Source organism: Eumetopias jubatus, unplaced genomic scaffold (assembly GCF_037043125.1).
Source record: "Eumetopias jubatus isolate StellerSeaLion01/CBP00866 unplaced genomic scaffold, mEumJub1_p1.0 scaffold_16, whole genome shotgun sequence".
Lineage (NCBI taxonomy): Eukaryota > Metazoa > Chordata > Mammalia > Carnivora > Otariidae > Eumetopias > Eumetopias jubatus.
The window spans coordinates 30,661,556-30,687,507 of NW_028274822.1; the positions used below are offsets into that span (position 1 = coordinate 30,661,556).

Here is a 25,952-nt window from a genome sequence, read left to right on the forward strand (position 1 = left end):
TTTGCATCAATTACAGCAAATTTATGAATCCTACATTTTCATCACTTTGATAATTTCATATTTTTATTCCTTCTTTAAAAACATGCAAACAAAAGCAACAACCACCGTTTTACTCCTCTGACCACCTCCAAAAACTGAATTGTGAACTGGTATGCAGATGTTTAAGTGCCATGCAAATGCTGAATTTGGATCATGAAAGGTGATTTAAGGGTAACAATACATAATCTTTGGAAGTAAGATTGCGTGAAAGTTGAGGAGCCCTTTATGGTTGGCAAATTAAGAAAAAATAACACATCTCATTTCTTCCACCAAGTCCTCTTTGCTTTCTTCCTGCAAACTGCTCTTGCCATTTTCTAAGTCCCCATGGTTCATGTAGTACTTCATTGCCCTTCATTTGTTTCCTCCTGGCCTATTTATGCTTGGTCAACCAGGACAGGGTCAGACTTTTTTGGTAGTTTACGTATCTGACCACTTGGCATAGTGTCAGCTGCATGAGTGGATTATCTTTTCATTTACTTTTTGAGTACTAGGGATATAAGTGTGGTATGGAGATGTGACTGTCATGAGTATGGCAACCATAGACAATGGCAAATGTGTGTGTTGTGCTAGAAAGCATTTGGGGGTTGGCTTGACCGTAGTGCTAGTGCATTTTGTAAACAGTGTGGCACTCATACATTGTAGTAGCATTCATTGAATACAACGGGGAGCTGGTTCAGTCCCTATATTTCTGAAAGCCTGCTTAAAATACTCTGATAATTAAGAGACTCTGATATGAGATTAATCAGGATATTTTGTGTTCAGAATTAAGAGTATTCTCACCTTATTTTAATACAAGAAAACCTTTCAAAGGGAACTGATGAAGCTACAGCATTGTACTCGGAACAGCTTAGATAATCTTAGAGAAAGGGGCACCTGGGTGGCTCAGTTGGTTAAGCATCTGACTCTTGATTTCAGCTCAGACCATGATCTCAGGGTTGTGAGATCGAGCCCAGCGTCAGGCTCTATGCTGGGTGTGGAGCCTGCTTGGATCTCTCTCTCTCCTCCTCCCTTGCCCCATGGCCCCCAATCCCTCATTCCCTCTCTAAAAACAAATATATATATATATATATTAGAAATGGTTATGTTTGTAGTATTTTACACAGATCTCTTTCATAGATATTTTGTTACTTTTGGATAGCAAGTGGAATCTAGTCATGTTCCTGAATAATTAACCAAGTTTCATTTATAACAAGCAAATGAAGAAGAGATTAACATTCAGGATACACAGAACATAAAGATCTTTAATTCGTGGGTGAACAAAGACAGAAGCAACATGTTGAACATAGCATTTTTCTTATAAAGTGATTTCAGTGTCATATTATTAAGCTGATACTAGCTGCAGAGATTCTGCTCAACTATCTGTGTCACACCAGCTTCCAGTGCATCTTTTTTTTAATTTTACTATGTTACATTAGTCACCATACAATGCATCATTAGTTTTTGATGTGGTGAACCACGATCCATTGTTTTCGTATAACACCCAGTGCTCCATGTAGTACGTGCCCTCCTTAATACCCATCACCATAACCAGTCCCCCTCCACCCTCCCCTCTAAAATCCTGTTTGTTTCTCAGAGTCCATAGCCTCTCATGGTGCATCTCTCCCTCCGATTCCCCCCCTTCATGTTTCCCTTCCTTCTCCTAATGTCCTCCATGCTGTTCCTTATGTTCCACAGATAAGTGAAACCATATGATAATTGACTTTCTCTGCTTGACTTATTTCACTTAGCATCATCTCCTCCAGTCCCAACCATGTTGATGTAAAAGTTGGGTATTCATCCTTTCTGATGGCTGAGTAATATTCCATTGTATATATGGATGACATCTTCTTTATCCATTCATCTGTTGAAGGGCATCTCGGCTCTTTCCACAGTTTGGCTATTGTGGACATTGCTGCTATGAACACTGGGGTGCATGTGGCCCTTCTTTTCACTACATCTGTGTCTTTGGGGGTAAACACCCAGGAGTGCAATTGCTGGGTCATAGTGTAGCTCTATTTTTAAATTTTTGAGGGACCTCCACACTGTTTTCCAAAGTGTACCAACTTGCATTCCCACCAACAATGTAAGAGGGTTCCCCTTTCTCCACAACCTCTCCAACATTTGTTGTTTCTTTCCCTGTCCATTTTTGCCATTCTAACTGGTATAAGGTGGTATCTCAATGTGGTTTTGATTTGAATTTCCCTGATGGCTAATGATGAACATTTTTTCATGTGTCTGTTAGCCATTTGTATGGTCTTCTTCAGAGAAGTGTCTTTTCATATCTTCTGCCCATTTTTGGTTCTTTGAAAGAATAAGATCGATAAGCCACTGGCCAGACTTATCCAAAAGAAAAGAGAAGGGACCCAAATTAATGAAATTATGAATGAAAGTGGAGAGATCACGACTAACACCAAGGTAATAGAAACAATTATTAGAAATTATTATCAACAACTATATGCCAATAAACTGAGCAATCTGGATGAAATGGATGCCTTCCTAGAAACCTATAAGCTGCCAAGACTGAAACAGGAAGAAACTGACAACCTGAATAGGCCAATAACCAGTAACGAGATTGAAGCAGTGATCAAAAACCTCCCAAAATCCAGAGTCCAGGGCCTGATGGAGTCCCTGGGGAATTCTACCAAACTTTCAAAGAAGAAATAATACCTATTCAACTGAAGCTGTTTCAAAAAAATAGAAACAGAAGGAAAACTTCCAAACTCATTCTATGAGGCCAGCATTACCTTAATCCCCAAACCAGGCAAAGACCTCATCAAAAAGGAGAATTTCAGACTGATATTCCTGATGAATATGGATTCCAAAATCCTCAACAAAATCCTAGCTAATAGGATCCAACAATACATTAGAAGGATCATCCACCACGACCAAGTGGGATTTATCCCCGGGATGCAAGGGTGGTTCAACATTTGCAAATGAGTCGATGTGATAGAACACATTAATAAGAGGAGGGAGAAGAACCATATGGTCCTCTCAATTGATGCAGAAAAAGCATTTGACAAAATACAGCATCCTTTCCTGATTAAAACTCTTCAGAGTATAGGGTTAGAGGGAACATTCCTCAAGTTCATAAAATCCATCTATGAAAAACCCACAGCGAATATCATCCTCAATGGGGAAAAGCTGAGAGCCTTTCCATTAAGATCAGGAACACGTCAAGGATGCCCACTCTCACCACTATTGTTCAACACAGTACTAGAAGTCCTAGCAACAGCAATCAGACAACAAAAAGAAATAAAAGGTTTTCAAATTGGCAAAGAAGAAGTCAAACTCTCTCTTTTCGCAGATGACAGGGTACTTTATGTGGAAAACCCAAAAGACTCCACCCCCAAATTACTAGAACTCATACAGCAATTCAGTAATGTGGTAGGATAGAAAAATCAATGCACAGAAATCGGTTTCTTTCTTATACACTAACAATGCAACTGTAGAAAGAGAAATTAGAGAAGTGATTCCATTTACAATAGCACCAAAAACCATAAGATACCTTGGAATAAACCTAACCAAAGAGGTAAAGGATCTATACTCTAGGAACTACAGAACATTCATGAAAGAAATTGAAGAAAACACAAAAAGATGGAAAAATATTCCATGCTCATGGATCAGAAGAATAAGCATTGTTAAAATGTCTATGCTACCCAGAGCAATCTATTCCTTCAGTGTCATCCCGATCAAAATTCCAATGACATTTTTCAAACTGCTGGAATAAACAGTCCTAAAATTTGTATGGAATCAGAAAAGACCCCGAATTGCCAAGGAAATGTTGAAGAAGAAAAACAAAGCTGGGAGCGTCACCTTACCCCATTTCGACCTATATTACAAAGCTGTGATCACCAAGACAGCATCGTACTGGCACAAAAACAGACATATAGACCAATGGAAGAGAATAGAGAACCCAGATATGGACCTTCAACTCTATGGTCAAATAATCTTTGACAAAGCAGGAAAAAACATGCAATGGAAAAAAGACAGTCTCTTCAATAAATGGTGCTGGGAAAATTGGACAGCCACATGCAGAAGAATGAAACTCGACCATTCTCTAATATCATATACAAAGATTAAACTCAAAATGGATGAAAAACCTCAATGTGAGACAGGAATCCATCAAAATCCCAGAGGAGAACATAGGCAGTAACCTCTTTGACATCGGCCACAGCAACTTCTTTCAAGATACATCTCCAAAAGCTAGTGAAACAAAAGCAAAAATGAACTTTTGGGACTTCATCAAGATAAAAACCTTCTGCACAGCAAAGGAAACAGTCCACAAAACAAAGAAGCAACCCACAGAATGGGAGAAGATATTTGCAAATGACACTACAGATAAAGGGCTGATATCCAAGATCTATAAAGAACTTCTCAAATCCAACCCCCAAAAAACAAATAAGTCAAAGAATGGGCTTCCAGTGCATCTTTAAGAAAAACCTATATATGCTTTGAAAAGTGTTAGTATGGATAAAGTCAGCTAAGAGGAAGTATCCTCCCCTTTCATTGGGATAGCTTAATTATATCTGTTTTATTGGTGGAGAGTGTCTCCTATTTGGAGGGGAAAAAAAACACCTTAATTTTCTGATTAAGCATATTTGAGAAATACTTCTACATTTATATTTAATGCAGCTCAAAGAGAATTTTATGCCTGTACTCCCAGTGACAGCTTCTATTCTGCAGGATTTGTACCAGAGATGATAATAGGCTTAATTTGTACTGTATTTTAAAAATCGATCAAAGCATTTTTATATCTGTTCTTTCACTTGATCCTTTCTACAGCCCTGTAAGATGGGTTAAGTGTGTGTCCTAATCCCTTTTGACAAAGAGGGGTATTGAGGCACTGAGGGGTTAGGTGATTTTTTAGAGGACATATTCTGAGTAATGGAACTAGAAGTCATGTACTGTGCTTCCCATGTTCTGTGCTCAGATCGTAAAGACCACTTTTGAACACAAACACAGTTATATACCCCAACATCTAGGTGCAAAGCAAAATCAAACAAGGAACTCTAAAATACTAATGCTAGAACCTCATACTTGGAGACTTCAATTCAGAGCAGATGGGAGGACTGGTAGATCTATTAATATAACATATATGTGACTTGGAGTCTAGTTAACCAGCACAATTAGATATTCACTCATTCATTCATCTAATATTGTTCTCTGTGAATTTTACTTTCCTGTACCTTGCCTGTCTTCCTAATAGGTGTTGGACTTCTTCAAATTTATTAGTCTTTTCTCTATGATATAGTTATTGTTAATGTACTCAAATGTATTTTGTTTCTTATGTCTCACATAGAACCTTCTCCAGTGAGAATTTTTTTTCCAAATCCCCAAATCAAAGAATAAAAAACATTTCAGTTTTTAAAATAAAACCATATCTAGGAGAGAATTTGTAAATGGGTAAGAAACATAGGAGATGCTCAATATGACTCTCATATAAATACAAATGAAAGAAACAAGATTCTATTTTTTACCCTAAAACTTATAAAACGTAGAAAAATTCGATAAGTGTCATGAATGAGAATGAGGGGAACAGGTACATTTACATAATGTTGGAAAGAGTTATTGGTACAATATCTTTGGTGAGATCACTATTTTTCAAAAGTAAAAATGTGTGTTCTCTCTCATCTAGCAATACTATATTGCTCAGATATACACCTGTGCAATGTGGATGTTTAGGAATCTATACTGCAGTATAGTTGATAATAGGAATAAAAGGAAGACCTCTAAATATCTGTTTATAGGCAACTAGTTACATAAATTATGGTACATGCGTTAAAGGAATTATGATGCATTCATGGCAAACAATACTTCTTTGCATTTATATGGAATGATCTCCAAGGGATATTAGGGGTATTAAATCTTAATTAAGGTTTGGATCTGGGCTGGCCCTATGATTGGTTGTGGGCAGTAGAGTTTAGTAGAGGTGAGGCTGTATACTTTCAGAGTTTGAGCCGTTAGAGTTCTGCAGCTTCTGCATTTGCCGCTTAAAAGGCTTGTTCTTGGGATCCAGCTACCATGTAAAGACCAAACTAACCATTAGAGTTCCAGAATCAGAACAAGCTTCACTTGTCAGGTTAAGAAATGCCTTCCATATACCATTAACCTTCGGAAGGTGATCCTGTCCTCCTCTGCAAAGAGAAGAGAGGACTTAAGAGTGAACAGAACGTGGAAAGTAGTACCCCATGACTCCGCCGTCAAGTTCCCTCTGTTTATGCCCCATGGGGAGACGAATCTAAGAAAGCTCAAGCACATAACTGGGTTTGGGATTATCTATGCTAATAACTTCCTCTGTTCACAGGGATAATCAAGGTTAAACTCGTGTTTCTTTTCATCTTTTTGAGGAGAAAATTAGTTCCTCTAGGTTTTAAAGTTTAGAGTATACAAATTTAGATTCCCTTTCCTAAAACTAGACCATTAGGTAGAAAGCTATTAAAAGGATATATATAATCCCTAAGAGTTCATTAGTTAACCTGCTATTTAACATATGTCCCTCAAGATCTCTCAAATCAAATTTTCTATGATTAAAGATCAACACTCAGAACACTTTAAAGCATTCAGATTTCATAATGGTACAGTTAGACCTCCTTCTGCTTTCCTGTATGCAAAGCCCAGAAATAAACTTTGATGAAATTTCTACCCAAACTACCTTGTCTCATAATTTATCTACTTTTGACCTCTTATTTTATTGACATGTTGGCTTCACTGTTTTAAATTACGTAACAATTTTGCTCTTTTCCTGCAGGCAGAGTTCACAGCCATGCGGGAGCAGTACATGCGAGGTGGGGAGGGATTCATCATCTGCTACTCTGTCACTGACCGCCAGTCATTCCAGGAAGCTGCCAAGTTTAAAGAGCTCATTTTTCAAGTCCGCCACACCTATGAAATTCCCCTGGTGCTGGTGGGTAACAAAATTGACCTAGACCGGTTCCGCCAGGTGAGTGCCAAATTTGGTTTGTTTGTTGTTAACTCCCAGGGTACCTAGTACTTGGTCAAGTCTGGCTGCTCTCCAAGGTTCATACTGAGAGTTATGAGAAAGAAATGATGCATGTGATTTTCCTGAGAAATCTTTGAAGTCCCGGTAGATTGTGTGAACTGCCACTATATATCCCATCCCACATGCTATTCGGCAATGTCCTCACCACTCCAACAGGAGACATAGTCCGTTTCTCCCGTCTCCTTGGATCTGGGCTGGCCCTATGATTGGTTGTGGGCAGTAGAGTTTAGTAGAGGTGAGGCTGTATACTTTCAGAGTTTGAGCCGTTAGAGTTCTGCAGCTTCTGCATTTGCCGCTTAAAAGGCTTGTTCTTGGGATCCAGCTACCATGTAAAGACCAAACTAACCATTAGAGTTCCAGAATCAGAACAAGCTTCACTTGTCAGGTTAAGAAATGCCTTCCATATACCATCAACCTGCTTCAAGCTGCCTCTGCTATATCATTGTGATCCTCAGTTCATTTCTCTAGACAAACAAAATTGATAATGCAGAAACCATAGCTAGTTTCTAATAATGCAGAAACCGTGGATTGTGATCCACTACCAGATTTCATGTAGTTCATTATAGTTTATTCTTCTCTGATCAGACACTATCAGGGCCTGATGGGCAAGCTGTGATGGCTTCATCTCCACAGGGTAATAATACTTGTCTTCCTTGTACTCCTTAGTACTCTTAAAGAGATTAAATAAACAAAACCTAGTTCAGGGACCAGGCGAATCATCTCACAGTTCTGTTGCCATGACTTACTTTGTACAAAATTAAATTACTAAGAAATTGCATGCAAATCAAATTTTTATAAATCAAATTCTCTAAATTGAATGGTGTAATTCTAATTTTAGATGCTTTATCCTTATTTGCATTGACCTTAAATTTGAGCTGGATTTTAATAGTTTGTATGTTTCCAGTTCATGATTTTTAGACTTAAAATAGCCCGCTAATAAATCCTTTTGCTAAGGTTAAGAATCTTCACTAAAACAGTTCTTTCCTATTTTAAGTGCTTTATATATTTGGATTTTTGTATCTAATGCATCTTAAGTTTTCTTAAAGTGAGAATATCATATAGAGTCAATGCTTATAAATCTATGCTTAATACAGAAATATTTCTATGACTTAGTGTAGTGGCATTTTTTTCTATATTTTACTTGAAAATCTAAGGATCTTAAAGTGGCAACTGAATTCTTTTAGAAGCTATAATACTTGTCTCCTCTGCACCTGTTCTCCTGCCTTCCATTGTTGTTTCTCTTTCTCCAAAGCAACGTTTAGTATGATATGGTTACATGGCTATGAGAAAGGAATTCAAGTTTATCTCATCAGCTAAATATGAATCTATTCTGTGATACTTGACAAAAATGAAGAAGGGAAGTATAGGTCTAGTGGTGAACCTTTCAGATACTCCTCCACTTTTTTTTTTAAGGACTTCCGGGAAGTGACATGAGGGAGCACCCTGAGATGGAAGTATACCATCAGTGATTACATGACGGCCTTTATTGCACTTCTCAGAATTCTTAGAGAACATAAACCTTATGCCTGAATGCCAGTCAAGAGCTACAAGTGGCTCTTGTAAGCTAGTGGATTTGAGAACATTAGGGAAACTTCTTCAGGCAAAAGTTAATCAGATTGTCTCTAGAATGATGGCTCTCCATGATTCCAACACTGGCTGGCATTTGCTTTCCCCTCACCATCCTGGCTCTGCTTCTGCTTCCCTAGGCTCAAAAGGGGTTCAACGGAATCTCTGTCTTAGCCTGGGTAATTGAAGATTAGCAGTGATGAGACTCAGAAACATCACATACATCGCCGAAACAAATAAGAAAAATGACAGTAAGCTGAGTAATTTAGCAGATTTGACAGACTTTTCCTTTCAAATAAAAGCAAGTAAACAAGATAGTCACAGAAAGTGCAAAACCCATGAAAACTCAAATTACAATTTGTTTTAAAATTACCCATGTACCAACGTCTCCAATAATGAAGTGTTGATATGCAAATTTGGCTTCTGGCTGTGGTGTTTGTGATGGGAATAATTGTTCCTATAATTGTAGAGTGGTTGTTTCTTTTCAAAATGCCTTCAATTCACACTTTGTTTTAATCCTATAGCTGCCCTGTGTAGTTGTAAGGCAAGCAGTTGATGGATGAGGATATTTGAGAAGTAAATATACTGATAGAAATTGATTTTAATAAAATAATGCTGTTAGTGTCAAATTTAAGACTAAAACCCTGATCACATGTACTCTTTTCCTTATGTTAGTCTTCAAAGGTTAGGTCTCCATTTTAGGGTTCATTATTTTTTCCATGTAAAACAGAAAGATGCTGACACCTGCATCATCTCTAGCTCAAAGGAGTTTTGAAGAGTCCTAGAGTAATAATGTTAAACTCTGGAAGCTTCTGAAGGAAATCATGCTGGTGCTTATGTTCAGTGCTAAGAGGCAGAGAAAGTAGGGTTTTTACTTGGTGGCTCTTCTTCCTCCTCAGAAAAAGTGACTGAAAGGAAAGTGCTGATGATGACAGATGTTTATTGTCATGCTTGTTTGGTGGAGGGGGTGGCTGCCTTCTGAATCCATCTTGGTGAATCCCAAGTCCCTCTATACCAAAAAAAAGAAACGAGTTTTAGTGCCTGACGTCCTTCATCATTAATGACATCTTTAAGCAAAAATATTGAAGGGTTCTGTTTAGGATTGAGTATTTTCTCTGAGAACAATATTCATTTTGATACTGATGATGCATTTAGTATTGTAAGGCTCCGTAGCAGGCACTTAGCACACATAATTTTACTTCATCTTCACCACAAGGCCACGAAATAGGCTCCTTTATGATCCTATTTACCTATGAGTCATCTGAAGCTTTAAAGATTCAGTGACTTGCTCAAGGTCACATAGCTAGTTAGGGCTATGAGAACATGTCCAGCGTTTCTGATTTGAAATCTCACTTTTGGCCTCCAAACCATTGTTTTTCTTGATTTTTTTAAATATCAGCTTCAGGATCTTAGCATGCTCCTCAGAGGATAGAACATAAGCAATTGGATTGTATTGGAGCAGAAAGGAGCAAAATGCTAACTCTTTGGAGGTAGAGTGAGGAGCTCCAGGTGCTGGACAAGCCAGTAATAGTCAGAACTTGGGAAGAATGTGAAGAAAAGTAAGGACAAGGAAATGATGCTCAAAACTACTGAAAGGCACTGTTTTATGATCAGTAGCACAATTTTATCCAGAGTCCATCCAGACTGTTATAAAGCCCTTTTTTAGATTCCCAGACTACATTATGTCCCTGAGCTTGCATGGTCTTTGTCCCTACTATGACTTCAGCTATCACACTGGGGAGTGGAAGGCAATAATTTCTGGGATCATGAAATACTCCTTGTTTCTTCTTCAGTGATCTATCTAATGAAAATGGTTCAATTCCTTTACTGAGAGGGGGCCTATAAAAGCTGCAGAGATCATAAATTGCTGAGTTAAGAAAAATAACATCTATTTAGAGTTCTGCCAAGCCTCTGCTTATCTTTGCAGAGCAGTGGCAGCTTTGCAGCGCAGTAGAGGAATGAGCAACCCAATCTCTGTTCTCTGCATGTGATGTAGAACATTATATTAAACAACAGACCTAAATATTGAACAGTATGACACCACGCATAAGTGCAATTGTTGCTGAAAACCAGGAAAGTCAATGTGGGCAGCATTTTTGAGGAAGGAAGATGCAGAATGGAGAAGCATCCTGACCAGGTAGGAAGGAGCAGGTAAATGATGACAATTTTGGGGGGAAGGGCCAACAAGAGTAGCTAGAGGAGGAAATGAATGGTGGGGCTGTGAGTACGCACAAGCCATGGAGTGTTGAGGAGGAGGAGTTGGGAAGACCAGCCTGCCCAGGACATACATATCAAGTAGCCTCAGAATAATTTCATAGATAAGGCCTGCCTTGAAGACATACTTTGTCAAACACAAAGCATAAATATATACCAGAGTGTCTTGGATATGCTGCAATTGCAAATACCACTCAAATTTTAAAAAGTGAAAAACAAAGGAGTAGTAATTCATCTTTTATCAATACATTAGATAATCCTTATCAACACATTTTTCCAATGACGAGGGTTTATATTTTTTATAGGAAAAGAGTTGTGGTAATTTATGCAATATTATAGGGATACACATTTAAATTTAACAATTTTATAGCCCTATTTGTCCTTTTCCATAACATTTTCTTTATCTGCGATTTCATTTCATTAAAAATGCCAATGTATTAACTCCAATTAAGATGGAAAAAAAGCAAAACAAAGCTTAGAGTTTGATGTAATTTATCTAGATTGAATAGGTTTTGAAACTAGAATTTGAAACCAAATCAGTTTTCTGATCCTTGCATAACTTTTTTTTTTGCTAACACCATTTTATCATACAATTTATTTACCAAATATTTAGTAATGGGTAGCAAGCACTTTTTTTAAAATCTTGTTGTTTGGGAGTGAACATGATGGATAAAAATTTTAGAAGAATCTGAAATTAGAGTAGGGGAGATAAATAATGATCAGTTTGAGTGTGAATGTATCAACTGCACACTGCAAAAATGGTGTCCTGAGTAAAACTATACGCACGTAGAATACATCTGTATATATACACACATATATAGGAAGAGAAATAACTTCAAATACTTGAGCAGAGTTGTGGCATGAAAGCGTTTTCATTATCCATCTAGTTATTGAAGGGGGGCAAGAATGGAAGCAGGAAGACCAGTCAAGAGATTGAGTCATCAGGATAAAGAATGATGGCAGCTTGTGTGAAAGCAATAGACTATTCATGGATTCTGTACTGTTCAGCTCCCTGACAGGATGACAGGTGACAAAATTACAGTGAGGTTTGGAGACCTTGCATGTAGGGACAAACTGCTACATTGTTCAGTGGCACCTGAGGACATTGTTACATTGTCACACAAGACAGTTAATGTCCGTGATGGACTCCTCAAGACAAGGTTAAGGCATAAACTTAGCAAATATTTTTTAGAAAATAACGAAGTATATCATCAAAAGAATCAGATAGTCCTGAATTTGAATTTTCACTGAGACAATTACTGTGTCCTTGGACAAATCAGTGGCAAACTCAGTGAACACCCAAATTCTCCTTCAAAGAAGTACATCCAGCATAGAGATAGGAGGCATAGTCTGTATGTAGACCACTTCAGGGCCATCCCCAGCTACACAAAGCCTCCTTGTCTGAGGTCATACTCTTCCCAGGGATACCCATTTCCAGTGAAGTGTGGACATAAATACCTAGCCACTGCAACCCAATGGGACACCATGACAAGCAAATCTTGCTCCAGATTCCCATGTTGGTCTGTCAAAGACTCGTTGGGTTTGCATTGTCATTCAGCTTCTCCCTTGACCCAATCCAGCTTCCTACTCCTTCCTTCACAAGTGTTGATCCCTAACCAATATCATGCACTCCAAAATCTGTCTCAGTGTCTGCTTCTATAGAATAGGGATAATACCACTTTCATAGGTTTTTGGGTAGAGTAGATGAGATAATGTCATTAGATTATCTAGTACAGTGCTTAGTACAAACTAGGGACTCAATAAATACTATGCACTACCATCCTCATCCCTCATCTGGATTATTTAAATACTCTTTGGGTTACTATGTTCTAGTCTGCTGTTTCACAAGTTAGACACTAGCAAATGAAATATGTAAGGTTTGCGTCAAGAGGAAGAGTAATTAAAACTGGATGAAGGCCCAGCAAGTTTTCTGACAATCAAAGTGCATGGGCTTTGGTACACAGACTTTGTAAAATCAATTTTGGAATTATTTTCCTAATTTTCAGATAAGAAACAGTAGCAATCCTGGAGTAAATGAATTTTGAACAAAGCTTTGGAGGAAATCAGTGCTTTATTTCTGTTAGATCATGAAGGAAATCTGAGTAAAAACCGGTAATAAATGAGAAAGACATGAAAAAGATTATTGGCCACTCCAGAAAAGCTATTTTTTCCATGTATAGACAAACTCATCCTGGATGAGACCTGTGGTTCTCAAATTATAGTTTCCTAAACAGAAGAACCTGTATTAACTAGAAACATTGTTGGAAACACACATTCTCAGGCTCTATCTTAGTCCTCATAAATCAGAAACAATGGAAGTAGGCACAAAAGTCTAATTGAACAAATGGGGTGATTTTGTAGCAAGCTAGAAGGGCTAGAAGGCATATAGATGAAAAGACATGAGGTCATTTATACTTTAGACTCCATAAGAGAGAATCTAGACCCCATGAGCATTTTCAAAGTCTTAAATGAGATATTGGAAACCTAAAAGAAAAATATACATGCACCTCACACACACACACAGGCACCTACATACATAAAAAATGCTTATATCAAAAGAACAGTGATGAAAATAACATGAATTAAATCCACTTCTCCAGGCAAATGTGTCATAAAAAATCTAAATTTTGCTGCATATATTGGGCACCTACATCTAAGTGGCATTCCATTTGGCAGTTTCATGTTTCATTGGAACAGAGGTTGTGTCTATTCAGTTTGAACTGACATAACTGTTTGCTTACCTTCCTTATTTAAACGGTGTTACAGTGAATTGTTTGGTTTTCATGGATCGTTGGCCACATTTGTAAAATTGACAAGTCAGTAGAAGCGTCTAGAAATAAGCTTCTTTTTAAGGAAAAGAGGAAAGGAAAGCTGCATGGGGAATCAGATTGGAGCTCTGAAATGAAATCCAAGATTACAAAGTTGCTCTGATCACTTATAATTTTTCAAAGCAATCACTTAAAAGAGCTGCCTGAAAAGAAATACCAAGTAAGTGAAGCTTTAAAATTCGAGATTTCAGCTTTCCGTGCCCTTCCCTAGGTATCCTGGTGTAGCCAAACTCTGACATTTGTGATAATTTTCAATTCTCAGGCTTCTGGCTTTATCCAAAAAAGCAAAACAAAACAAAATGAAACATCATGTGTGTGCAGGTATACGTATAAATATAGGTATCATAGAGACCAAGACAATCCTGTAAATCCAAAAGAATGATACTGATATGTTGAATTACAAATACAGGTTTTCCTTGCTATCTGCAAGTAGAGTTCCTATGAAACCTTTCATGAGCCAGAAGGACGTAAAGCAAAGAAGTAAATAGCATTCTGTAAAAGTGAAAAACCATTTTCAGATTTCATCCCAATAGGAAAAACGGATACTAATGTAGGTCTTAGCAAAAGCGAGGTTTCTAAAGTGAACTTTATGGTAGTGAAGGAAACCTATTTTCTGAGAGAGGAACACTTCCTGTTTGCATACTGGAAACTTTTTAACTTCATTCAACCATATGTTTAGGAAAGTACATAAACATCTTGATTTTAAATTTATTTAAAAATAATTGTACAGGCACAGGGGATTACAAACAAATGGGTAGAGATGCCCTGTGCACCCTTCTCTTAGCCTCCCCAGTATTATTATGTTACATAACTATAAAATATCAAAACCAAGAAATTGATATTAGTTCAATCCATAAAGCTTATTGAATTTCACCAGTTACACATACTCATTTGTGGGTATATGTGTGTAATTCTATGCAGTTCTATCATCAATGTGGCTTGCATAACCACCACTACAATCAAGATACCCAGTTGTACCATTACCATAAGACTCCCTTATTTTATTCCTTATAGCCACATGCATTCCCTACCTACCCCAATCCCTAACTCCTGGCAACCATCAGTCCACCAGTCCATTCTCCATCTGTACACAGTTTATTTCATGATTGTTACATACATGGAATCATCCAGTACACATGCTTTTGAGATTGGCTTTTTTCATTCAACATTATATCCTGAGGCACATCCAAGTTTTGTTTATCAGTAATGTGTTCCTTTTTATTACCGAATAACATTAAGTTCAGATGTAACCACAGTTTATCCATTCACCCTTTAAAGACATTTGGATAGTTTCCAGTTTTCATTTCTTATAAATAAGACTGCTGTGAACACTTATATACAAATTCCTGCATGAACTCTAGTCTATAATTCTCTGGGATAAAGGCCCAAGAGTGAAATTGCTGGGTCTTATGATATGTCCATTTTTAGTTTTGAAAGGAGATACCAATGTATTTTCCAGAGTGTCTGTACTTACTTTACATTCTCACCCTTGCCAGCATTAGACGTTATCACTATTTTTCATTTTAGACATTCTGTTGGCTATATAGTGATATCCCATTATGGTTTTAATTTGCATTTCTCCAATGACTAATAATATTGGACATCTTTTCATGTGTTTATTTGCCATCTGTATAGCCCTCTTCAGTGAAATGTCTGTGCAAGTCTTTTGACTATTGTGTAATTAGATTATTCCAGTTATTTATTAATTGTTTTTTAGTATTAGGGTTTGAGAGTTCTTCATTTACTTGAGATTCAAGGCCTTTGTCAGATATATGATTTGCAAATATTTTTTTCCCAGTCTGTAATTTGCCTTTTCATCCTTTTAACAGGATCTTTGGCAGGAAAAACTTTCATTTTGATGAAGTCAATTTTTTCTATTTCTTGAATAAATCATGATTTTGGTATAAAATCAAAGACTACCACTTAGTCCTAGGTCCCAAAGATTTTCATCTATGTTCTTTTCTTGAAGTTTTATGTTTTACAATTAAGAACACAATCCATCTTGAATTATTTTTTGTATAAAGTGTTTGGATTTTTTTGCTTTGTTGTTTTGGAGTTTTTTGATGGTGGATGTTTAATTGCTCCACACCATTTATTGAAAAGGCTATCCCTTCTCTACTAAAATGCTTCAGCGGAGGAGTCCATTTTTTCTTTTGGTCTGTTTTTTGTTTTCTCTCTGTTTTTCTTTTGGTCTGTTTTCTCTCTGTTCAGATTCCATTGATCTGTCTTTAATTTACTAATTCTGTCCTTTGTTTTCTCCACTATATAGACCATCCAGTGAGGGTTTTTTTTTTTCCATTGAGTAATTTTTTAAGTTTTTTTTCCTACTTTGTCAAATTTGCAAGTTTATTGGCATAAAATTGTTATAATAGGTTCTTATCATTTTCCTGTCTGTAGAAACTGAAATGATAACCCCTTTAATTTCCTGATAGTGTTAATTCGTGCTTCTCTTTTTACTGAACAGCATTGGCATGCATTTATCAATGTTGTTAATCTTTTCAAAGCACCAACTTTGGGCTTTATTTTATTAATGGTGAATTTTATTCATTTTTAATTGTAAAACATACCATATAGTTCTGGAATAAACCCATGCCTCAGTATATTATCCTTTATATATCTCACTATTTTTATTAGATTATCTTAGAATTTTCCTATTTTATAATTGCCAGGTTTTTATTTTGTTTTTTTCCTAATTTTTTGGAGTTTTATTTACTATTCTGTTTGTGAATGCTTAAGATGGATACTTAGCTCATTGATTTTCTTCTGTTCTTTTATGATTTATGCATTTAAGGTTGTAACTGTCCCTCTACTGAAGGCTTTGGTATAGCTATCCCTTAAGTTCTTGTGTCCTATTTTATCATTAAGTTCAAAATATTTTCTAATTTTGCTTGTGATTTCTGCTTTAACTAATGGGTTTTTCAGAAGTACAGCCCTTAATTTCTGGGCATATGGTGACTTATGAGGTATTTTTTATTGAACTTCTTATTTTCCACTATTTTTCATATATGCTGTATAATTTTAGTCCTTTGAAATTTGTAAAGTGTTGATTTTTAACATGCCATATGATCACTTTTGGTAAATGTCCCATATATATTTGATAAGAATATATACTTTTGCATGGCAGTTCATGTATGTGCAGATTTGCAGTAATTTTCTTTCAATAGTTTGAAGATAGAATTCCATTTCTTCTGGTATCTTTTGTGTTGGAAAAATCCGATACCCATCCAATTGTTAATTGAAGGTACTCTGCACCACACCTCCTTTACCATATCTCCTACCCCTGATGATTTTAAGATATTTCTTATTGTCTTTAATTTTCAAGATGTTTACTCTGATGTACCTATGTGGCTTTCTCTCTCTTGTTTACTTGCTCTCTCTCTGGATGTGTGTTACTTGTTAAAGTCTGTGCTTTTTGAGTTATGGCTTATTTTTTTTTTAAAAAATCAGATTGGTAACATTTTTAGTCATTACCTCTTCAAATATTATTTTGTATTATTTTGCATTCCCTTCTAGGATTCCAATTAGACATATGTTAGTCCTTTTCACCTTATCCTGTGTTTGAATTATACTTTATTTTCTGTTTTCCATCATTTTATCTCCCTGTGTTTCATTCTAGATATTTTCTTCTGAATGTTCTTTCTGTTTACTCTTTCTCCTATACCTAATTTGATTTAAGCTTATCCACTGAGTTCTTAATTTCAATTGCTGTTTTTAAATTCTAGTAATTCCCCTTTTAAAATTTCATCTCACCCCTTTAAGCCGTGTGTTTGTTTTTCTATAAATATGTATGTATCTGATCATTTTTTCCTTTGTACACAACCATTCTCATCTGCAGAGTAAATTCCGATGCCTGACCCCATCTAAACACAGGCCTTGTGTACCTCTGTCATGCCAACTTCCCATGCCTTGAATTTTAAACCATCAGCACATTAAACCAATTACTCACTGAACACCACACACTGGGGTGCCCTTCCTGTTGTGACCTCTACACTTGCTATGCCTTTGTATTTTTCACACTGTATCCATTTATGTACATCTGCCTACACAGATTGTGCACTAAATGGAAAAGGGAACTAGTTTATACTAAACTAAAAAGTCAGAAGAAAGACTTTAAACAAAGGTCAAAAAAATATTGGTTTTTGTTCTTTTTGTTAGACACAAAGTGAGGAAAAATGGAGAGAAACAGAAGGTTTGAGATAATAATTCCATGGAACATCACCATGCTAAGGAAATATGTGTACATCCTTTAAAGTACCAACACTATGTATAATAATGGAAATGATGAGAGAGACCAGAAAGGAAGCTAGGCTAGTCTGAGCCTTGAGTATAGTGTAAGGAAACGGAATAATTGGAAAAGCTTCATTGTTTTTCGGTAGTGATTGTCCTAATGGAGGAAACAAAGCCATTTCCTAATTTCAAACAAAATCTCAGGCAAAAAAGACAGGTTTTGAAATGCAGTGTTCTATACACAGCAATTAATGAGGTATGTCATCTGTTTCCAATCTATCAGTAATGCTACAGAAATGAGAATAATCTGCAATTAAAATTACCATAAGGAGCAGCAGGGGAGAGGTTGGGTAGAAGATGGTTTTTCTCTAAGAAACCAGTAATGTCAGAAGCATTGTTGGAATATCTTAAGTATATCATGCTATTATTTAAATTAAGATTTATCTTTTTCTTATAAAATTTGCTTTATATAGAAAAGATCAAGGAATAAATACATAATCAAGGAAGACATTTCTTATAAAGAAATTCATGCAGTAATGACAGTAATATGATTTTAGCACTTTTTTGATTCTATTTTGCTGTATATGTGTCTATAAAAATGAGACACTAGGAGAGAAAACAGATTGGATTTTGTTTTGAGAATAAAAGAAAACTTGGTTCTTGCCTCATGGCAAATAGAGTCATAATAATGGGCAGAGTGTAAACTGAACATGTAATGTGAATTCAGGCTGGCGGGCGACTCTCGACCACAGAACACATCTCTCTCGGCATATTGAAACTTGCTCTTCAATATTGGGGAGTACAAATTTCATTCCAAGGGAGAGACAAGGCTTAAAATGAAAATACTCTTAGAAGAGGCAGATACACACACACACACACACACACACACACACACTCACATCACACGTATATGTGTATGTGTGTGTATATGTTTACCTCAGTTACTTTAATAAAAGGAAAAATATTGCTTATAAATTTAAGTTCCTCTTTTCCTCCTCAGTCTTTATCCCTAGTTGTGGGTTCTAGAGCAAGCCTCCTTACCTTATCTGCTCTCTAATCATAAATACATGTTTCTCTACATTTATAAATCATATGTAGTTAGAAATAATAGGTATTACAATTTTGCCTATTGTAAAATTTGAATATATTTAAATACATCATATGGGATAGACACATATTCATATATATTAGGTATACAGGTCTACCTATCTATGTATCTATGCATGCACCTTGCTCTTGTTTCACACAAGGTTATTATTTTGATCTATATGTTGACATATATAAACCTAGTTCTTTCATTTTAAAAATGGCTGCATAATATTTCGATCAATTAATATATTGCAATTTATATTGACCTGTTGTAAAATGTTTCCACATCAGGTTTTTCACATTACCAGCAATGCTGCCATGAACATTTCTTTGCCCATCTCCTCAAACACATGTGCAAAAACAGCCTTAGCAGAAATGGTTTGAAGTGAAATAGAACTGGGTGAAGGCATGCAAATTTTCACTTTACTGGGTATTGACAAATTGCTTTCCAAAATGATTGTACCAATTTATACACCCTCTAGAATGTGTTAAAAAAATCCTCTTTCTAACATCCTAATTATTATATTTTACACTTTTGTCTGTCTAATGTGAGAATTTATCATTCCTTTGCTTTGATTTCTGTTCTCCTGGTTACCAGTTAAGTTGGACACTTTTTCATACACCTTTGTTGTACCCTTCGACGAACTATCTTTTTACTCTATGCCCACATTTTTCTTGTTACCCACCTTTTGTATATGAATTAATAGGAGTTTCTTACATAATCTGATGAATTCTTTCTTATGCTTTATACACACACACACACCCAAATGTACCAATATATCACTTTTTTCACATTATCTTGTTTCCTTTGTGAGTTGTATTTCAATATTTGACTAAAAATTTCTTTAGCAAGATAGGACTGGTATTGCTGGTCAATCTATTATATAAATTTCATAATTGTTTTCTTTACTATATCAAATTCTGAAAGGTCTAAGAGGTACATATTGAGACTGAAGATTTGTCTACTTTTTCTTATTTTGTTAGATTGAGTCATATACAAGATGATTTTCTTAAAAGCACATGGGTATATGTGGCATCTTCTAGATTACTTCTTTTTTAATGAACAACATAATAACGACATTGTTTTTATAAATTCACCAAAATGGATTGTAAATTTTAGTCCTGCTCTGGTCTAAATTACTTGTTTAAAATTTTCAATTCTAGTACAGAATGTTAGTTCTAGTGCAGAATGTTAATGTATAGTATTATATCAGTTTCAAGTATACAGTCTAGTAATTCAACAATTCTATACATTACTCAGTGCTCATCAGGGCTATCATCAGGATAAGAGTATTCCAATCCCCTTTACCTATTTCACCCATCCCCCACCGACCTCCCCTCTGGTGACCATCAGTTTTTTCTCTGTAGTTACGCTTCTGTTTTTTGTTGTGTCTTTTTTTCTTTACCCATTTGTTTTGTTTCTTAAGTCCATGTATGAGTGAAATCATGTGGTATTGGTCTTTGACCAACTTATTTCACTTAGTATTATACCTTCTCATTCTATCCATGTCATTGCAAATGGCAAGATTTCATTTCATTCTTTTTATAGCTGAGTAATATTCCACTGTATGTATGTGTGTGTATGTATATGTATATATCAGCTTCTTTATCCATTCATCTATCAATGGACACTTGGGCTGCTTCCATAATTTGGCTATTGTGAATAATGCTGCAATTAACATAGGGGTGCATATATCTTTTTTAATTAGTGTTTTTGTATTCTTTGTGTAAATACCTGGTAGTGGAATTACTGGATCATAGGGTAGTTCTATTCTTAATTTTTTGAGGGACCTCAATACTGTTTTACATTGTGGCTGCACCTGTTTGCATTCCCACCAATGATGCACATGGGTTGTTTTTTCTCCACATCCTCACCAACATTTGTTTGTTGTGTTTTTTATTTTAGCCATTATGACAGGTGTGAGGTGATAGCTCGTTGTGGTTTTGATGTAATGATGAGTAATGTGAGCATCTTTTCATTTGTCTGTTGGCCATCTGTCTCTTCTTTGGAGAAATGGGTGTTCATGTTTTCTTTTTAATTGGATTATTGGGTGTTTTTGTGTGTGTGCATGCTGAGTTGTGTAAATTCTTTATATATTTTGAATACTAACCCTTTATTGGGTATGTCATTTGCAAATATATTTCCCCATTCAGTAGGTTGTCTTTAGTTTTGTTGATTGTTTCCTTTGCTGTACAGAAGTGTTTTTATTTTGATGTAGTCCCAATAGTTTATTTTTGCTTTTGTTTCCCTTGCCTCAGGAGACACATCTAGAAAAATGTTGGGCAATGTCAGAGAAGTTATTACCTGTGCCCTCTTGTAGGAGTTTTATGGTTTCAGGTATCAGATTTAGGTCTTTAATCCATTTTGAGTTTTTTTGTGTATAGTTTGAAAAGGTAGTCCAGTTTTACTCTTTTGCATGTGGCTGTCCAGTTTTCCCAACTCCATTTGCTGAAGAGACTTTTTCTCATTGCATATTCTTTCCTCCTTTGTCAGACTAATTGACCATATAGTCATGAATTTATCTCTGGGCTCTCTGTTCTGTTCCACTGATCTATGTGTCTATTTTTGTACCAGTACCATATAGCTTTGATTATTACAACTTTGTAGTGTATCTTGATAGCTGGGATTGTTGATACTTCGTTTTGTTTTTCAAGATTGCTTTGGCTATTCAGGGACTTTTGTGGTTCCATACGTATTTTAAGATTGTTTGTTCTAGTTCTGTGAAAAATATTGTTGGTATTTTGATAGGGATTGCATTCAATCTGCAGATTGCTTTGGATAATATAGACATTTTAACAATATTTTTTCCTGTAATTCATGAACATGCAATGTGTTTACATTTCTTTGTGTCATCTTCAATTTCTTTTATCAATGTTTTATAGTTTTCAGAGTACAGGTCTTTCACCTCCTTGGTTAAGTTCTTTTCTAAGTATTTTATTATTTTGGGTGCAGTTGTGAATGGAATTGTTTTCTTAATTTCTCTTTCAGTTCCTGCATTTTTAGTGTATAGGAATGCAACACATTTCTATACATTGATTTTGTATCCTGTGACCTTACTGAATTCATTTATCATTTCAAACAGATTTTTGGTGCAGTCTTTTGGGCTTTCTATATATAGTATCAGGTCTTCTGCAAATAGTGAAAGTTTTACTTCTTCCTTATCTACTTGGATGCCTTTTATTTCTTTTTGTTGTCTGATTGCAGTGGCTAAGATTTCCAGTACTGTGTTGAATAAGAGTGGGTAAGAGTGGTCATCTTTGTCTTGTTCCTGACCTTAGGGAAAATGTTCTCAGCTTTCCCCATTGTATGCTGTTTGCTATGGGTTTTTCTTATGTGGTCTTAATTATGTTGAGGTATGTTCTCTCTAAATCTACTCTGTTGAGGGTTTTTATCATGAATGGGTGTTGTACTTTGTCAAATGTTTTTGTGCATTTATTGAAATGATCATAAGGTTTTTTACCCTTGTTGATGTGATGTATCACATTGATTGATTTGCATATATTCAACCACCACTCTTGCATCCTTGAAATCAGTCTCATTTGATCATAATGAATGATTTTCTTTATTGTTGGATTTGGTTTGCTAATATTTTGTTGAGAAATTTTGCATCTATGTTCATCAGAGATATTGGCCTGTAGCTCCCTTTTCTTTTGTAGGGTCTTTATTTGGTATTGGTTTGAGGGTAATGCTGACCTCATAGAATGAACTTGGAAGTTTTCCTTCCTCTTCTATTTTTTGGAATTATTTGAGAAGAACAGGTATGAACTCTTTAAATATTGATAGAATTTTTTATCTCTGAAGCCATCTGATCCTGGGCTTTTGTTTTTTGGGAGTTGTTTGATTATGGATTCAATTTCCTTGCTGGTAATTGGTCTGTTCAAGTTTTCTATTCCTGGGCGCCTGGGTGGCTCAGTTGGTTAAGCGACTGCTTTCGGCTCAGGTCATGATCCTGGAGTCCCGGGATCGAGTCCCACATCGGGCTCCCTGCTCAGCAGGGAGTCTGCTTCTCCCTCTGACCCTCTTCCCTCTCGTGCTCTCTATCTCTCATTCTCTCTCTCTCTCACATAAATAAATAAAATCTTAAAAAAAAAAAAGTTTTCTATTCCTTCCTGTTTCAGTGTTGGTAGATTATATGTTTCTAGGCATTTATCTATTCTAGATTGTCTAAATTGCTGGCATATAATTTCTCATATTCTCTTATTATGCTTATAAATACAAAATTTATGTGTCAGTTATTTCTCCTCTTTCATTTGTGGTTTATTTATTTGAGACCTCTGTTTTGTTGATTGATGAGTCTGGCTAAAGGTTTGTCAATTTTCTTGATCTTTTCAGAGAACGAGATCCTGGCGTCATTGATCTGTTCTATTGTTTTTTGAGTTTCTATTTCATTTATTTCTTCTCTAGTCTTTATTATTTCCTTCCTTCTACTGGTTTGGGGTTTTGTTTGTCCTTTTTTTTTTTTTTTTTTAGCTTCTTTAGGAGTAAGATTAGGTTGTTTGAGGTTTTTCTTGCTTCTTGAGGTAGGCCTGTATTGCTATAAACTTCCCTATTAAAACAGCTTTTGCTGCATCCCAAAGATTTTGCACCAATATGTTTTTGTTTTCATTTGTCTCCATGTAATTTTTTTATTTCCTCTGATTTCCTGGTTGATCCATTCATTGTTAATAGCATGTATTTGTGCACTTCCCAGTATTTTTGTTGTGGCTGATTTCTAGTTTCATATTGTGCTTGGAAAAGATGTACGGTATGATTTTAATATTTTTCTATTTGTTGAGACTTGTTTTGTGACCTCATATGTGATCTATTCTGGAAAATTCCATGTGCACTTTTAAAAAATGTGTATTCTACTGTTTTAGGATGGAATGTGCTGAATAATACATCTGTTAGATATATAGTGTTGAATGTGTCATTCAAAGCCATTATTTACATGTTGATTTTCTGTTTTTTTTTTTTTTGATCTATCCATTGATTTAAGTGGGATGTTAAAATCTATACTATTAATGTATTGCTATTGATTATATTTGTTATTAGCTGCTTTATGTATTTGGGTGCTCCCATGTTGGGTGCATAAATATTTACAATTGTTATATGTTCTTGTGGATCGTTCCGTTTATGATTCTATAGTGTCTTTCTTTGTCTCTTGTTACAGTCTTTATTCTAAAGTCCATTTTGTCTATTATAAATATTACTACACTGGCTTTCTTTTTAGTTCCATTGGCATGATAAATACTTTTCCATACCTTAACTTTCAATCTGCATGTGTCTTTAGGTCTGAAATGAATCTCTTGTAAGCAGCCTATTGATGGGTCTTGCTTTTCTATCCATTCTGTCACCCTATGTCTTTTGTTGGGTATATTTAGTCCATTTATATTCAGAGTAATTATAGGTATATAGTTACTTCCATTTTATTACTTGTTTAATGGTTGTTTTTGTAGTTCTCTGTTTCTTGTCTTGCTCTCTCACAATTTGCTGGATTTCTTTAGTGATAAACTTGGATTCTTTTATCTTTATTTCCTGCATATCTGTTACCAGTTTTGATTTGTGTTTACCATTAGGTTTGTATATAATATGTGTGTATATAGCAGTCTATATTAAGTTGATCATTTAAGAATGAACCCATTCTTTACTCCTCTGTCCCCAATGTTTTTAGGTATATGGTGTCATAGTTCACTTTCTTGTATTTGTGAATCATTTAACTGATTTTTAAAAATTTATTTATTTGAGAGAGTGGGGGGGCAGAGGCTGAGGGAGAAGATGGGAGAGAATCTTAAGCAGACTCCCTGCTGAGTACAGGAGCCCAATGTTGGACCCAATCCCATGACCCTGAGATCATGATCTGAGTTGAAATCAAGTCAGACACTTAACCAACTAAGCCACCCATGCACCCCCTATAGATATACTTAATTTTACTGCTTTTGTGCTTCCTACTTTTCTTACTCTTACTTATGGTCTTTCCTTTCCACTCAGAGTCCCCTGTAATATTTCTTGCAGAGCTAGTTTAGTGGTCATGAACTCCTTTAGTTTTTGTTTGTCTGAGAAATGCTTTATTTCTGATAGCCTTACTGGATAAAGTATTCTTGGATGCTGGTTTTTTTTTCCCCCCAGCATTTTGAATATATCATGCCACTTTCTATTGGCCTGCAAAATTTCTGCTGAAAAATCAACTGATGGCCAATGGGATTTCCCTTATATGTAACTGTTTTGTTCTCTCTTGCTGCTTTTAAAATTCTGTTTCAATACTTTTTGCCATTTTAATGACTGTGTGTCTTGGAGAGGACCTCCTTGTTTGTTGTTTTTCTGGTGGTGGTGGGCTCTCTGTGTCTCCTGGATCTGGTTTTCTGTTTCCTTCCCCAGATTCAGAAAGTTTTCAGCTATTATTTCTTCAAATAAATTTTCTGTCTCCTTTTCTCTCTCTTCTCCTTCTGGGATCCCTATAAGGCAAATGTTGTTATGCTTAATGGTACTGCTGAGTTCCCCTAGTCTTTTCATTTTATCATTTTTTTCTCTTTTATTCGGCTTGATGTCTTTCCATTACTGTCTTCCAAGTCATTGATCCATTCTTCTGCTTCCCCTCGTCTACAACTTATTCTATCTAGCATATTAATTCCAGTTACTGAGTTCTTTATCTCTCACTGATGCCCTCCACTCTTTTCCCAATTTCAGTGAGTATCAATTGATGACCGTTACTTTAAATTCTCTATCAGGCATATACTTATCTCCATTTACTTTCGTTCTCTTGTGATGATTTTGTCCTGTTTTTTTTTTTTTTTTTTTCATTTGGACACATTCCTCTGTTTCCTCATTTTGTCTAACTCTCTGTGTCTGTTTCTATGTGTTAGGAAAGTCAGCTATGTCTCCTGCTCTTGAAAATAGTGGCCTTATGAAGAAGAGGTTCTGTAGTTCCCTGCAGTGCAATGTCTCCTGTTCATCAGAACTTGTCACTCCAAGGGTGTTTCCTGTGTGTGCTGCATATACCATACTATTATGGCTGAGCTGTATTTGACATCAG

General features: G+C 35.8%; 1 protein-coding gene across 1 annotated transcript in view; it reads left to right on the forward strand.

The window, feature by feature from the left end:
• Positions 1–25,952, forward strand: part of RIT2 (Ras like without CAAX 2) — a 388,510-nt gene that overhangs the window by 180,788 nt on the left and 181,770 nt on the right. The window contains exon 4 of the mRNA XM_028098362.2: positions 6,767–6,958. Within this exon, the coding sequence (XP_027954163.1) occupies positions 6,767–6,958 (192 nt within the window). The remainder of the gene's footprint in view (positions 1–6,766; positions 6,959–25,952) is intronic.